At 37.9% G+C, this 12,278-nt stretch overlaps 2 protein-coding genes and 1 long non-coding RNA gene across 4 annotated transcripts in view; 1 reads left to right on the top strand and 2 right to left on the bottom strand.

The window, feature by feature from the left end:
* LOC139150105 (sodium-coupled monocarboxylate transporter 1-like) overlaps positions 1-581 on the bottom strand; it is a 53,396-nt gene extending 52,815 nt beyond the window's left edge. The window contains exon 1 of one of the 2 annotated variants that reach the window (XM_070722275.1): positions 282-581. In XM_070722275.1, coding sequence (XP_070578376.1) covers positions 282-400 — 119 coding nt within the window. In that variant the 5' untranslated portion in view covers positions 401-581. The remainder of the gene's footprint in view (positions 1-281) is intronic. The other variant, XM_070722274.1, reaches the window with a different exon arrangement.
* Positions 582-598: 17 nt separating this feature from the next.
* Positions 599-12,278, bottom strand: part of LOC139150107 (sodium-coupled monocarboxylate transporter 1-like) — a 13,300-nt gene continuing 1,620 nt past the window's right edge. The window contains exons 3-15 of the mRNA XM_070722277.1: positions 10,436-10,556; positions 10,071-10,138; positions 9,014-9,174; positions 8,326-8,463; positions 7,547-7,632; positions 6,845-6,892; positions 6,450-6,523; positions 5,463-5,551; positions 4,973-5,115; positions 4,164-4,317; positions 3,363-3,468; positions 2,940-3,085; positions 599-2,665 (exon numbers count right to left, since the gene is read on the bottom strand). Of these exons, the coding sequence (XP_070578378.1) occupies positions 2,371-2,665; positions 2,940-3,085; positions 3,363-3,468; positions 4,164-4,317; positions 4,973-5,115; positions 5,463-5,551; positions 6,450-6,523; positions 6,845-6,892; positions 7,547-7,632; positions 8,326-8,463; positions 9,014-9,174; positions 10,071-10,138; positions 10,436-10,556 (1,629 nt within the window). The 3' untranslated portion in view covers positions 599-2,370. The remainder of the gene's footprint in view (positions 2,666-2,939; positions 3,086-3,362; positions 3,469-4,163; positions 4,318-4,972; positions 5,116-5,462; positions 5,552-6,449; positions 6,524-6,844; positions 6,893-7,546; positions 7,633-8,325; positions 8,464-9,013; positions 9,175-10,070; positions 10,139-10,435; positions 10,557-12,278) is intronic.
* Positions 4,274-5,114, top strand: LOC139150109 (uncharacterized). The gene is made up of 2 exons (XR_011556193.1): positions 4,274-4,401; positions 4,988-5,114. It is a non-coding gene; the product is annotated as an uncharacterized lncRNA (long non-coding RNA).

Here is a 12,278-nt window from a genome sequence, read left to right as displayed (position 1 = left end):
GTATTACTGCCAGACTACCGTAAAGACCAAAAGTTTTGTTGTTTTTATCACCGTGTGCTTTGTTTGCAACACGTTCATCATGACTCTACGTTACAAAATTTTCACCTGTGACCATGGCCTACAGCCGATAGCAGCTGCAGGCGTTCTGGCTCAGAACATACAATCGAGCTCAGACACACACAAAAAAGCTTTATTGTGTGGGTTAGAGAATCGAATGTGCCTAGTTTATTGACGAATCCAAGTTAACTCCTGGTGACAAAGTTTCGTCTACCGGTACTTACTCTTCCGTAGACCTTTGCTTCTTCCAACCATGATATATCCCCTGAGCGGCAACAAAGAGTAAAATCGCAACAAATACGACGATATCTAGCGGCCACAGTGAGTAGTCGGACGATGACATGTTCGCAGTGTTCAGTACCAGGTCCCTTGACAGATTCTTGTATGTTTCGTACAGAGACGTCAAAATGTAGCCCGTCAGTTGTTGATCCGAACGAGGACTGTATGTAGCGAACCTCAACCGACTTAACTTGACTCATTGAATTGCAAACGCACATAAGAGGCAGCTGAGAAGTCCTTTGTGTGATAAGGCGACATCGGCACCAATTGATCGATGATTTGACAAGATGATAAAAATCACACTTTTGTTAAGTATTTGATAAGAAGGCGTGTACAGTATGCACTGACGTCATATTTTATGATTTATATATCTCCGTTTTGATTATACCAAAAATTGTACAAAACACAAACAAACAAAAGTACGCAAGCAATGTCAAAATAGTATACCTTTGGATGTTTAAACGAGTATTGTTTAAAAATGTCAAAATGTAACGCAGCTACTTAAAATACCCTCCTGCCTCCCTATATTTCACCTTTACATATACCCCACCTACATACATACTACGGTTAAACTTTCCATCCTTTCTATAAAACTTGGTCGGTTAGAATCACCATTTCCCACCAAATCTGTTTCACTTTTTCATTTAACATGTAAGATGGTCATTGCGTCTGAAAACTAAGAGCGTATAATTCGTAGAGCTGTGTCTTTTCAGTTTGAATAGGGATTATTTTCTCATTAAATATGATAATTCACGCCATGTGAGATATTACACAGGTAAACATACTGCATCAGTTAAAGCATATAATAATCATAAAAATGCATGGCCCTATTGCAAGTGAACAATTGGACATATTTTGCCAAAGTTGACTTATACAAAGTCTGCATATTCATTTCTTGACGATGCTGTGTCAAACCACAGCGAAGTTGTTAGAGAAATGGCCAGTGGAGATGTAGTGAGTAAGTGAATGTATACACTCAATGACAGAGTCATCATTCATTTTAATGTGGGAGAAACAAAACTGACAACCCGGTATGGCCAATGGTAGGTATTTCCAATCAGAAATTAGGACTCTTTAGCGTGTGTAAGAAGTTGTTCAAAATTATCTCGTGCTCACGAGATAATCATATTTTCATTGCTATACGAAGTGTGCCTTACGGGCTTTCATAGAACCATTTTTGTCCGCAGAAAAGAAAAACAGCAAATATATCAGGCAAACAACACACCTATAGAAGGCCATGCCGTACAATTGAATTCCCTACATGGATCTGTCCCACATGTGTAAACCCTTGGAAGACAGTACATTCTAAATTCAAAGGCAGGAAGTTTGTGTAGTCTCTCGGATTTCTCGCTGATTAATATATGATAATTCATGCAATCTGAGAGATGACACAGCTAACCAGATACTGCATTACTTAATTAAGCATATAATAATCACAAAAATGCATGGTCCAATTGCGAGTTAGCAATTATATTTATAATGCCAAAGTAGATTGATACAAATTTTGCCTATATTCACCTGTAATATCATCTTTTTCTTGATAATACTGTGTCAAACCACAAGCGAAGTTGTTAGAGAAATGGCCAGTGGAGATGTAATGAGTAGATGGATATTTAGGTTCAATGACAGACTTATCATTCACTTAAATGTACAAGAAACAAAACAGATCTGTAAGTGGGTTTGCCCGTTGATCTGTGTATCAAATAAAATAAAATAAAAATAAAATAAAATGACAACCCGTGTGGCAAATGAATGGTAGGTATTACCCAGTCAGAAATTAGGACTCCTTTGGGCTAGAAATTCTTCAAAAATTATCTCGTGCTCACGCGATAATTGTTTTTTATTCGCCATACAAAATGTCCCTTACGGGCTTTCATAGAATCGTTATTGTCCGCACAAAAAAGGCAGCAAAAACAACATCACAGAGACAACAGGAATATAGAAGGTGCCGTGCCGCAGAGTTGAGACTGCCTTCCGTAGAGGACTTTGTCCAGATCTGCAAACCCTGGGCAGATAGTGCATTCCCATCTCAACTCAAAAGTAGGAGGTTTGCGTGGTCTCGTTTACGAATAGTTCTTCTATTCCCATGGGATGGATTAGAATTTCTCCATTCCTGGCTTCTATCCGTATGTTATTGCGATGCCTGTTGTTCATGTATGTGTCCGTGCCGTCATTGGCCCCGTCGTCGTAGTCATCATCATAGGCAAAATTTTCAAACACGCTCATGGACCCTTTATCGTGGCGCTCTTCATCGTTGTCTGCATCGTCGCTGTCCTTTCTTTCGTCGTCTTTGCTATCGGTCACGTATTTTGACTTCCAATCTTTCGGCCTGTGAAGAACAATTATTTTTTTTCACAAAACTTATACGGCGACAAATTTAGTTTTTCCGAAAGCTTAAAAATGAGCCCCAAGAAGCGGCTTAGCCGAAAAGTATTTGAAAATTGAGGGTCAGAATATCTGTACTTGAGGCGCATCGTTGTTTACACTTACAAAGACGCGTCAAATTGTTTGTTTGTTTGTGAATCAGTTCTCGCATTTTGTTTTGCGCGAATGTCTTGAGCTTAGGAGGAGCGTATCATGGTTTTATCAAACACCTCTATTACCTGAGACATCCTGCGAGAAGAGCTGCGTCGATCCCTTTTGATTTCTCCCGCTCTGACTTAGAAACACATCGATGGATTTCACTGAACAAGACAGCCACCACCACAGTAATAGTACAGCTGAAAGTCCCGTACCAAAGAAATGACATCTGTTGGTAAGAAAGTTTAAATAAATGTTATTCGACAGTTAATGATGGTGATCTGGACAGTAACGACACCTATGAACAGTTGTCAAACTTGAAATCCGTTCATGAAGTGGAACTTTTTAATCGATGACATATAGACGAGACATCTTTAAGGGATTGTGTCTCCGATTCCGGAAATACCGTCAATATCGGCAACTGCAGATGCACTGAGATAATTTTCACGGTACTGACATTCCGGGAATGCCCTAACCAAATCTTGGTCGAAGCTAAATCCACTTACCGAATATATCCGAAGTACTTCGTCAAGTCTATCACTGTATAACACTGCACCCACCGCTACCCAGCAGCCCATTGCAAATCCTATGAGGGCGCCGAACACTGCAGCTCTGTTGGAGTTTGTTGGGGAAATTGCAATGTGAATCATGCCTCGTCAAATAATGAAGTGTTTATGTTTGATCAAGAAGTCATAGGAAAGCATATACTTAAACTCTTCGATGCTGTGTGTGAAGTTCAATATATGTTACATTGGACAGCTCAGTCGCAAAGTATACCTTGTAGTTTGGTATGACATAGATTGACATCGCGGCAAGTACGCTAAACAACCAAGTATGTATTGACAATGCCAGTAGCACTTTTCACATTTGTGACCTCGAAATTTTTGCTCCTTCTTTTTGTTAGGTAAATTTGTGTTAGTGTCTCCTTTATGAACGAGTAACAACCCATGTTCACCTTGCAAATTGTTGGATAGGGGAAACAAATTAATGAATCAAAATTGACGGGCACTTGAAATAGGCCTACCACCCTTCCTTGTGCTGCCAATACTAGTTTATGAAAATTTCAAGGTATTGATATTCTGAGGCGTAGGATTCGTCGTTATTCTTTCTGGTTGTTTTGTGATCGGATAAAGGGTATTATTAAATATAGGTACAAACAATAAACAACAAAATAAGAGCACGCGTGAAGCTAGTACGGGGCACTTTGGAACATAAAATTTCAAAAAGCTTCGTCTCTCTTGAGGGCGCTTTCCGACTTCAAAACACGAGATTAATAGATTCGAGATTCGAGATTCCTATGTACTTACAATCCAGTTGTTCTTTTCCAGAAGAACCCTAGGAGAAAGCATCCGAGAATGGGACCTCCGGATGTTCCAAAGATAGTATTTCCCATCGTTATCAAAGAGTCCATATACGAGGCCACATATGCCAGAAAAATAGCCAATATACCGTAGACGATAGCTGCAATTAAAATATTTTGAAGGGAAAAATCAGACATTTCAGAAGATCAACATGAAAATAAGGATTAGGACGATGACTTCTAATGTACGTATGCGTTCAATATTTGATTGCTGGAAAGGTTGGCTTTATTTACGAAAATTGAAGAGAACCATGCATGTGTATTGAATGATGTTGGTTGTAATGATTTTGAATTAGAATGAAAAAAAAAACAAATGATCTTAACTTCTTAACCATCGAATGTCTTGTTTCGGACTAGAATTGCCCCATTCTGACGGTCCAACAGACAAGCGAATGTATGTGAACGACAAAACTGGATGTGGGACTATTTTACTGGGGGAATACTGAATGTGCTGAGATAAATGTCATCAAGACATCATGGAAATGCCCACCCCTGGTATTATTGAGACTGTCTGCGGTGTAAATTACATTTACATTGCGACACTGACAACGCGCGTACGTGTGTACTCGGTTTTTTAAAACATGTGCTTTACTAAAATATGGCCAACGGTCTGAATCTAAAAAGCCTTTACTGGTTGAAATCCCAGAACATGCGCTTGGAAAAGTCTATCTTCGCCTACTGCAGCAAATTATTCCCTTTTGAACGACAAAGTCGGCAAGTTTCACTACAGTCACAAATAATGTTAAACGGGCTTACTCATTACTTTTCCAGCTATGGTGTCGACTCTGTCATTAACGTAGACTGGTTTCTTGGTGCGCTTTGAGCGCCATCGTCTCCATGGTTTCACAAAGTCTTCCAAAGTTACGGCGATGAGGGCGTTCAAGCTGGACGACACAGTGCTGCATTGAAAGGAAGACGATGGCACATACCGATAATAGGGAGATTTTAAGCAAGATCACGAGTTATTCAAATGCATCTTTCAGTTAGTTTCAAGAATCATTGAGGACACGCAGTGCTATGCAGCTTCTGTAATGAATACTATTTTAGAGACGGTTTAGACAAAATATTTACTGACATGAATTATAAGTAGGGAGACAGGTGTGCTCAGTAAGACATTAGGGAATGCAGAGACAGGTGACAAGAAGAAATCGACAACAGACTTTTCGCATGTCTGATAGTCTGTCGCTAACTTTAGAGAAACAGACGCTGTGACCTGGCATGGAGATCAAATACACTGATTACTAACCTCAATGTTCCGGCAAATATGCAAGATATAAACAGACCCATGAACCCTCTGATGTGACCAAACTGATCGCTGACAAAATAAATCAATATCTGCAAAACAAAACGTTTCGATCATTATATCCCATTTTAGCCTAGCAAGTTTCATCTTGTTTGATTTGAAACTCATCCATTGTTATGTTGTCTCCTGTTGTCCCGTTTTTGCAATTCTTTCGATATTTTTTTTTCATTTTTCACTCATCCTCCTTGTAAATCGATCTTTATGACCGAGGGAGCTAACTAGTATGAAAATTTATCACCAATCAATCAATATGATATTTTCCTCTTTATGTAAATAACGACCTTCAGGTGCGCAATGGGTAGTGTGGGGCAGATTTGCAATCCGCCAACTCCAATTTTTTCCGGAACAATTACTTTCTGATACCATCAGAATAGTCATTGGACATTTAATTAATGACATGTAGAGCAGAGCGGTTCATATAGATTTACAGACTTGAAGAGTTGAAGAAAAATGACGATTACAATCTTTCTTGGGTCAAAGGTTGCCACGCAAATGACCGCTAATACGTGTCTTGCCCTAATAATCGAGACGGAACCTCGACAACATTAAAAGTGTATGTTTATATATATATATATATATATATATATATATATATATATATATATATATATATATATATATATATATATATATATATATTCAGTCAAAAATCCCTGTTGAATATTTTGATGTTAATACAAAGAGAATATATAAATATTTATAATAATTAATTGCTTATCAAGTCCCATTGTCTCTATATCTAATCACAACATTCAAGAGTCACTTAGCAACGATATTTTTCCGCTCTGTCCTCCGATATTGTACTACAAGTATGTGACTATTCCAATTCTATCTAGAGATACATAATCCATCTTATAGTCAGTGAAAGTGTACTTTCGAAATGTTGATAACATTAGGTAGCTTGCCGTACTAATGAAGTTGAAATCTTACCTGATCAGACGATTCATAATTGGGTTCATAACGAGGCTCTATTTCGCCGTGGTCATTCGATGGAAAGGTCAGGTCTGCAGAGGGACCAAAATATGGCTTGCTAGTCGCGTGATGTTTCAGTAATAGACCATAAATTGATTGATATATTGTTTCATGAGTAAACTTATTCACATTTTTATGGGTACGTTTGATACATTTATTATTAGGGCATCATGAACCTTACCATGTATGTTTGATTCATCGCATGAACCTAACAAACTGCCAGTAGAGGTCATTTAGTTTCCGTAATATTGAACTTCATTTTCGGTGATTTTTTTGCTAATGGCCGGAATATTACATACTACATGCGTAAAAACTACTAACCAGATATATGATTGTTGATAATTATTACCAACCTGGCGGCAGCGTGGCATTGACGGCTGCTTCAACTCGAGTCAAGAAATCTAGAGAGGTTCAAAGAGCAAGCAATAATACGATGATCACATGTTAAAAAATTCTGCTGTATAATAAACGAGAGAGGGGCGCTTTGTTGGAAGGCTTTAAAGTTCGTTGCAGTTTGATTTTCATTTGCATTAAAAACTTAAAGGGACATTAGCTGTAACTGTTGACTAATTTTCACTACTCTACATAATTTTACTATAATGCGATCGTCATGACCAATGCCCGGTGTCTTGCTAGCCAACACAGCCTGTATATGTGAAATGACCATTGTTATTGTTGATAAATGTATTCTAGTCCGGACCTAAATACAAAATTTAAACAATAACAATGCAGATTATATGCATTTAAGGTATATATATGAGCTAAATACTAGGAATTTCTCAATGGTTCAGGGATTCACACCAGAAACTGCAGATGATACACAGAAATAAACAAAATAAAAAAATGACCAGGGAAGTTACAGCTAATGGATCTTTAATTTTGTCTACTGTCGCTCTTTGTGAAGATATGCTTCGTAGATTTGTCGACATTTCTTGTCTTGAACAGAGTTTTGCATTACAATAAACTGGTATGCACTGTACGGAAATATGTTGTGACGATATTTGCGCCATCTTGTTCAGCACAAGGATACGAGTGTAATGTGAAAAAGGCCTTACTATTGTAATAGGCGTAGACAACAAGACCACATAGATACGTCATCGGTAGGAAAATCCACTGAAATGGTAAGTTTAACATAACAGATCTGAAAGAGAGATTATGAGTGAATTTAACAGTTTTAGAGGAGACACAGAAACCGAGATGACCTCTTTTATGGCAAGATTTGTGCCCTATTTGAATGGCGCCAACAAAGGTCATCGACCCCGTAGGGCTGAGCGATGAGCTACACCTGTCCTACTTGAAATGACACGAACAACTGAAATTTATCTCAATCTTTCTGTTATCCAGGCAACTACGCACCTGACAATTAATGACTGCATAAACGAATAAAATCGAATAAATATTCACTAGGTATAACACAAGAAGATAGCAAGCATCAGTTGTAGATTACAGATTCCAACTGACAGGTAGATGTGCTGTTCCAAAATCTCCTGTGTTTGTAAAATATTTACTTAATAAATTCAGAGATTATCAATGATCAAGTGTTGTGGTAATGTATTTCGAGTATTACAATGTACATTCTTACAAATGATCTGTAATTTACCGTTGTCAATGATTGGAGAGTATGAGACACAGCATTCTATCCTAATTCAAAATTTGCCTCTTTCCACTATGATCATTAAAAGCACAGACCCGGGGTGTTTTTTTTTTATAAAAGCGGCTTATTTTATAGGATGTTTTGACCTCTTGATAATTTAGCTAGATAATTTTGGGCCGTAAAATGCACTACGAAATCAAAATATCCTTGGGAGAATTTATCTGAAAACAGAAAACTTACATCTTCGCCTGTTTCATATTCTTGGTACTGATAATTCTTTGGACCGAGGCTTGGCCAAGGAAAATGGCGGCGTAATTCACACCGCCACCGATAGCACAACCAAGAAATGTCACTCTTGCAGTTATGTCAAACGGAAAGCTATTCAGAAGAATACAACAAAATTAAAGCCTTAAAATAAGAAAGAAAAGAGAAACAGAGACGAAGAAACGAAGAGGATTGAGAGAAAAAAAGAAACAGGCATCAGGACATCTGACGGGAAGACAGACAGAGAAACATAGACAGATTGAGATATAAACAGATAGACAGACAGACATAAAAACAAAGATACTACAGTCAGAGATATTACAGGCAAATCGAGAGAGGAGACAGAGAAAAGAAAGTAGGCCTACAAACCGACTAAGGCAGGAATTAATTTGAACGGAGAGACAGATTGTGAAATCCGAAGAAATCATTTGCTGTAGTGTGGATGTGATATGGGTAGCTAATTTTAATGTCAATGTTAATTTTAATGTTTTCTTTCTTTCTTTCTTTCTTTTTTTAATTCTCAATAGTTACTGGGCAGTGCCTGCGAAAGACGTTTCCCTGTTTGCGATATCTCTCCTTGTCTCCTTCGGTGAAATGAAGAAGTCTAATTTCGAATGTGAAAATGAAATACAGTGTGTAACTTGTAAGACATGGCCCCACTGACTAGAAGAGGCTTTCTGCAAGCCTGCCGTCTGCTTTATTGAACTCCCACACGTGGGAAAGTCCACCAGCTTCGATGGTCCCGAATACGATGATGAGGATTAGATCGATGAGGATGATCATAAAAAGAAACACGTCGGTCCAAATCACTGCCTTCATGCCTCCCTGGAATAAAAAAGTGCCCAACTCTGATTAGTTGAGGCCACAGCTAAAACTTGTCAGTCCATACCTCACTTCTGCGTGAGGTTGGACTTTTCACATCAAATACCCGTAAAATGTTGATAATATCGGAACTTCAAGTATAGCACTACAGTCTCGGGTATAGTACTTGAAAAATCATCTATGAATTTAAAGAATTTTGCTATACAACTTCTGCGCTGTACACGTTGGTGTTTTTGTTGGTCGGATTGTAATTCTTAACTCTTTGAACGAAAATGGCGATCAGCCACACGCACTCCTCTTCAGTGATGGCAGATCGAATAATCGATTGTTCCGATGAGTATGGAACCAAATAACAAATACATCATGCTGCATCAGGAACAATCGAGAGCAACGGATAGTCAACCAGGGAGCAGCGGGCAGTAAACATATTCATCAAATATGATATCGATTATAGGTACAATGTCCGAAACTTTTGAAAATATTTTTGCTCTATCAAACAGGTAAAATTTCTTATTGAAATACAAAAGTATTAGCCTTCACTTGCTAACACACAACTAAGTTTTCTTATTCTTCAAAAAGAATGTTGAAATACAAAATATTAGCCTTGCTAACAGAATGCATTTTGCACAATATGATTGTTGTTGACCAATGTTTTCTAGTGCAGGACAGAATTCAAACATCAACAATAACATTAACTGTAAACATATACCGCGTGCGTAGAAAAGTTGAACATGAGGCGTTTCGACGGAGCTTTTTCCCGGCTGAACAAGCCAATGCATTTTACAAACAGAACATCTAAATCCAGGGAAATAATTCAAAATTTACGGTCTACAGGTCATCTGCATGAATAGAGGGTATCCGAGTTAATTATAGCCAGGAAAACAGGAAGTGGAACTTACAAGTGTCGTGTAGAACACACAAATACAACCAGTGATGAATACGCTGAGGCCCAGTGGAATTCCATTCACTGCAGAAATTAACCAAAGCAAAACAATATTTGAACTTTCGTGTCATTTCCCTGAGAAGTGATGTAAAGGATGACTGTGATTTCTGAACGATATCTAATTTGACATTTTAAAGTTTGTGGCCACCAGGTAAGTTATTATGACACTAAATCAGTCGCTATACAGTAGACAGCAACAAATAAATCAGTGTGGAAAATGCTTCAATGTGTTATCAAACACAACCCTGCACTGACCTACCATTCCGACGGTTAGACGATAACACATCTGTATTTGAGTCGCACGTGATATGAATGGCATACCTGCTTCGAAGGCCAGAGCCGGACCAATCATCACCACGGCCATGTAGAACACAGTTTGGAATATGAAAAGCCCAGATATGATGACCCGTAGGGTGTAGTTGTCGAACCTCCATTCGAAATACTACTGAAAGAAAATACACTCGGAAATAAAAAAAAATATCGACAGAAGCTTGATTAACTTTGCTCTGCAAATACTTAGTCAAATGGCGAGCTAGCGTTAACGACGCTGTTTTGATAACAGGGAAAGGTCAAATGTCGAGATAGAAGATGACCTGTCTTTAGTTGTTGTCTCTGAGATGTCTCATACCGTATCGCTGTATATTTTTAACATTAGGGACTAGTCAGTTTCTTCGGCCTGGGGTGGATTCATAGAGTTAGGGGGTAACCCTGTTTTTTTTACTTTGGTGATGGGCGGGGCGTGTTATTGAAATGCTCAATAGGGGTTAGTGTGTTTTTGAATTACAGCATGGGGTCATAGTTACATATAATCATCGTACAATCCCAATTTCATCATTCAGTTGTTTTTTCGGCTCAACCTTCGGGCGCGTAACTTTAATATATCAAACATATTTTTCGGTGCGCCCTTCGGGCGCGTAGCTTTAATATATCAGAGAAACATAACAGAGATATCTGTATGTTTGCGTATTGGAAGTTTGTTTTGCAAAACATCATAGCAGCCCAAATTGCATCATTCAGTTACATTTTTCGGCGGGTCCTTCGGGCGCGTAACTTTAATATATCAGAGAACATATCAGAGATATCTGGATGTTTGCAAATTCAAATTTTGTTTTGCAAAGTGTACTAATCATTATGAAATGTGCAGTCATATGAAAAACATGACAAACACTGATGCAACTTTTGTCCTTTTGTGTCACGGGTTTTCAGTAAAAAGGGTTTTTTCATGACTAAGGCAGTTTTTGTCATTATTAGCTGTGCTTTTATGGTTCTAACGTTAAAAGAAGGTCCTCTCAGACACTGCGCACATCAGATTTGACTACAACTTACAAAAAGTAGCTTTTTATGGATTCTCATGAGATGTAATTGGATGGCTGGCAAGTCTAAACACTCATCAAAGTTTTTGATTTAGTGCTTTTCTCTCTTTGATATCAATGATTGACATCCATTTATGGACATCTGGTTATGCATAGAAAGTGTGGAAAGCTCATTCAAAATACTGTATTCAAACTAAAATTGAAACTTTGAGATTCCTATCTCAGCTTACAACTGACATGTCAACAGTTTCATTAAAAGACAGAATGACTGAATGTTTAAAATATACAAAAAATTAATATATATATATATATATATATATATATATATATATATATATATATATAATAACACAAAATTACTTCAAGTACAAAGTAATGATATCTGTTACTTAAGTTTCATGCATCCTGCAATCATCAGACAGAAGAAGTCTGATGATTGCAGGATGCATGAAACTCAAGTAACAGATGTCATTACTTTGTACTTGAAGTAATTTTGTGTTATAATTTATAACGCTCTGTTTTACGCTTTACCTTTGTCGGGGTCTCCCTGTTTTCAAAAGCTGGAATAGGGGGTTCACCCTATAATTCACCATGTTTTTGAAAGTTTGAATAGGGGATCAGTCACTTTTTGACGTCGGCAAAAAATAATCCACCACCCCCAGGCCGAAGAAACTGACCGGGCCCTTTAATGGCATGTCAATCAAAATCACGTTCATGAAGGTCAGCGTGACATCTAATAAAAGCGGATGACGTTGCGTTTTGCACAGATTCGAACTTTGAAAGACTATACTGTTTGCATAATAACACAATGTCTCAGTAACACTTGGTCAGAAGCGGCACTGCATCTGTTG

The sequence above is a fragment of the Ptychodera flava genome, chromosome 14 (genome assembly GCF_041260155.1).
Source record: "Ptychodera flava strain L36383 chromosome 14, AS_Pfla_20210202, whole genome shotgun sequence".
Taxonomy (NCBI): domain Eukaryota; kingdom Metazoa; phylum Hemichordata; class Enteropneusta; family Ptychoderidae; genus Ptychodera; species Ptychodera flava.
The sequence above is the reverse complement of the archived record's forward strand: the minus strand, read 5'-3'. Positions and strand labels throughout refer to the sequence as shown.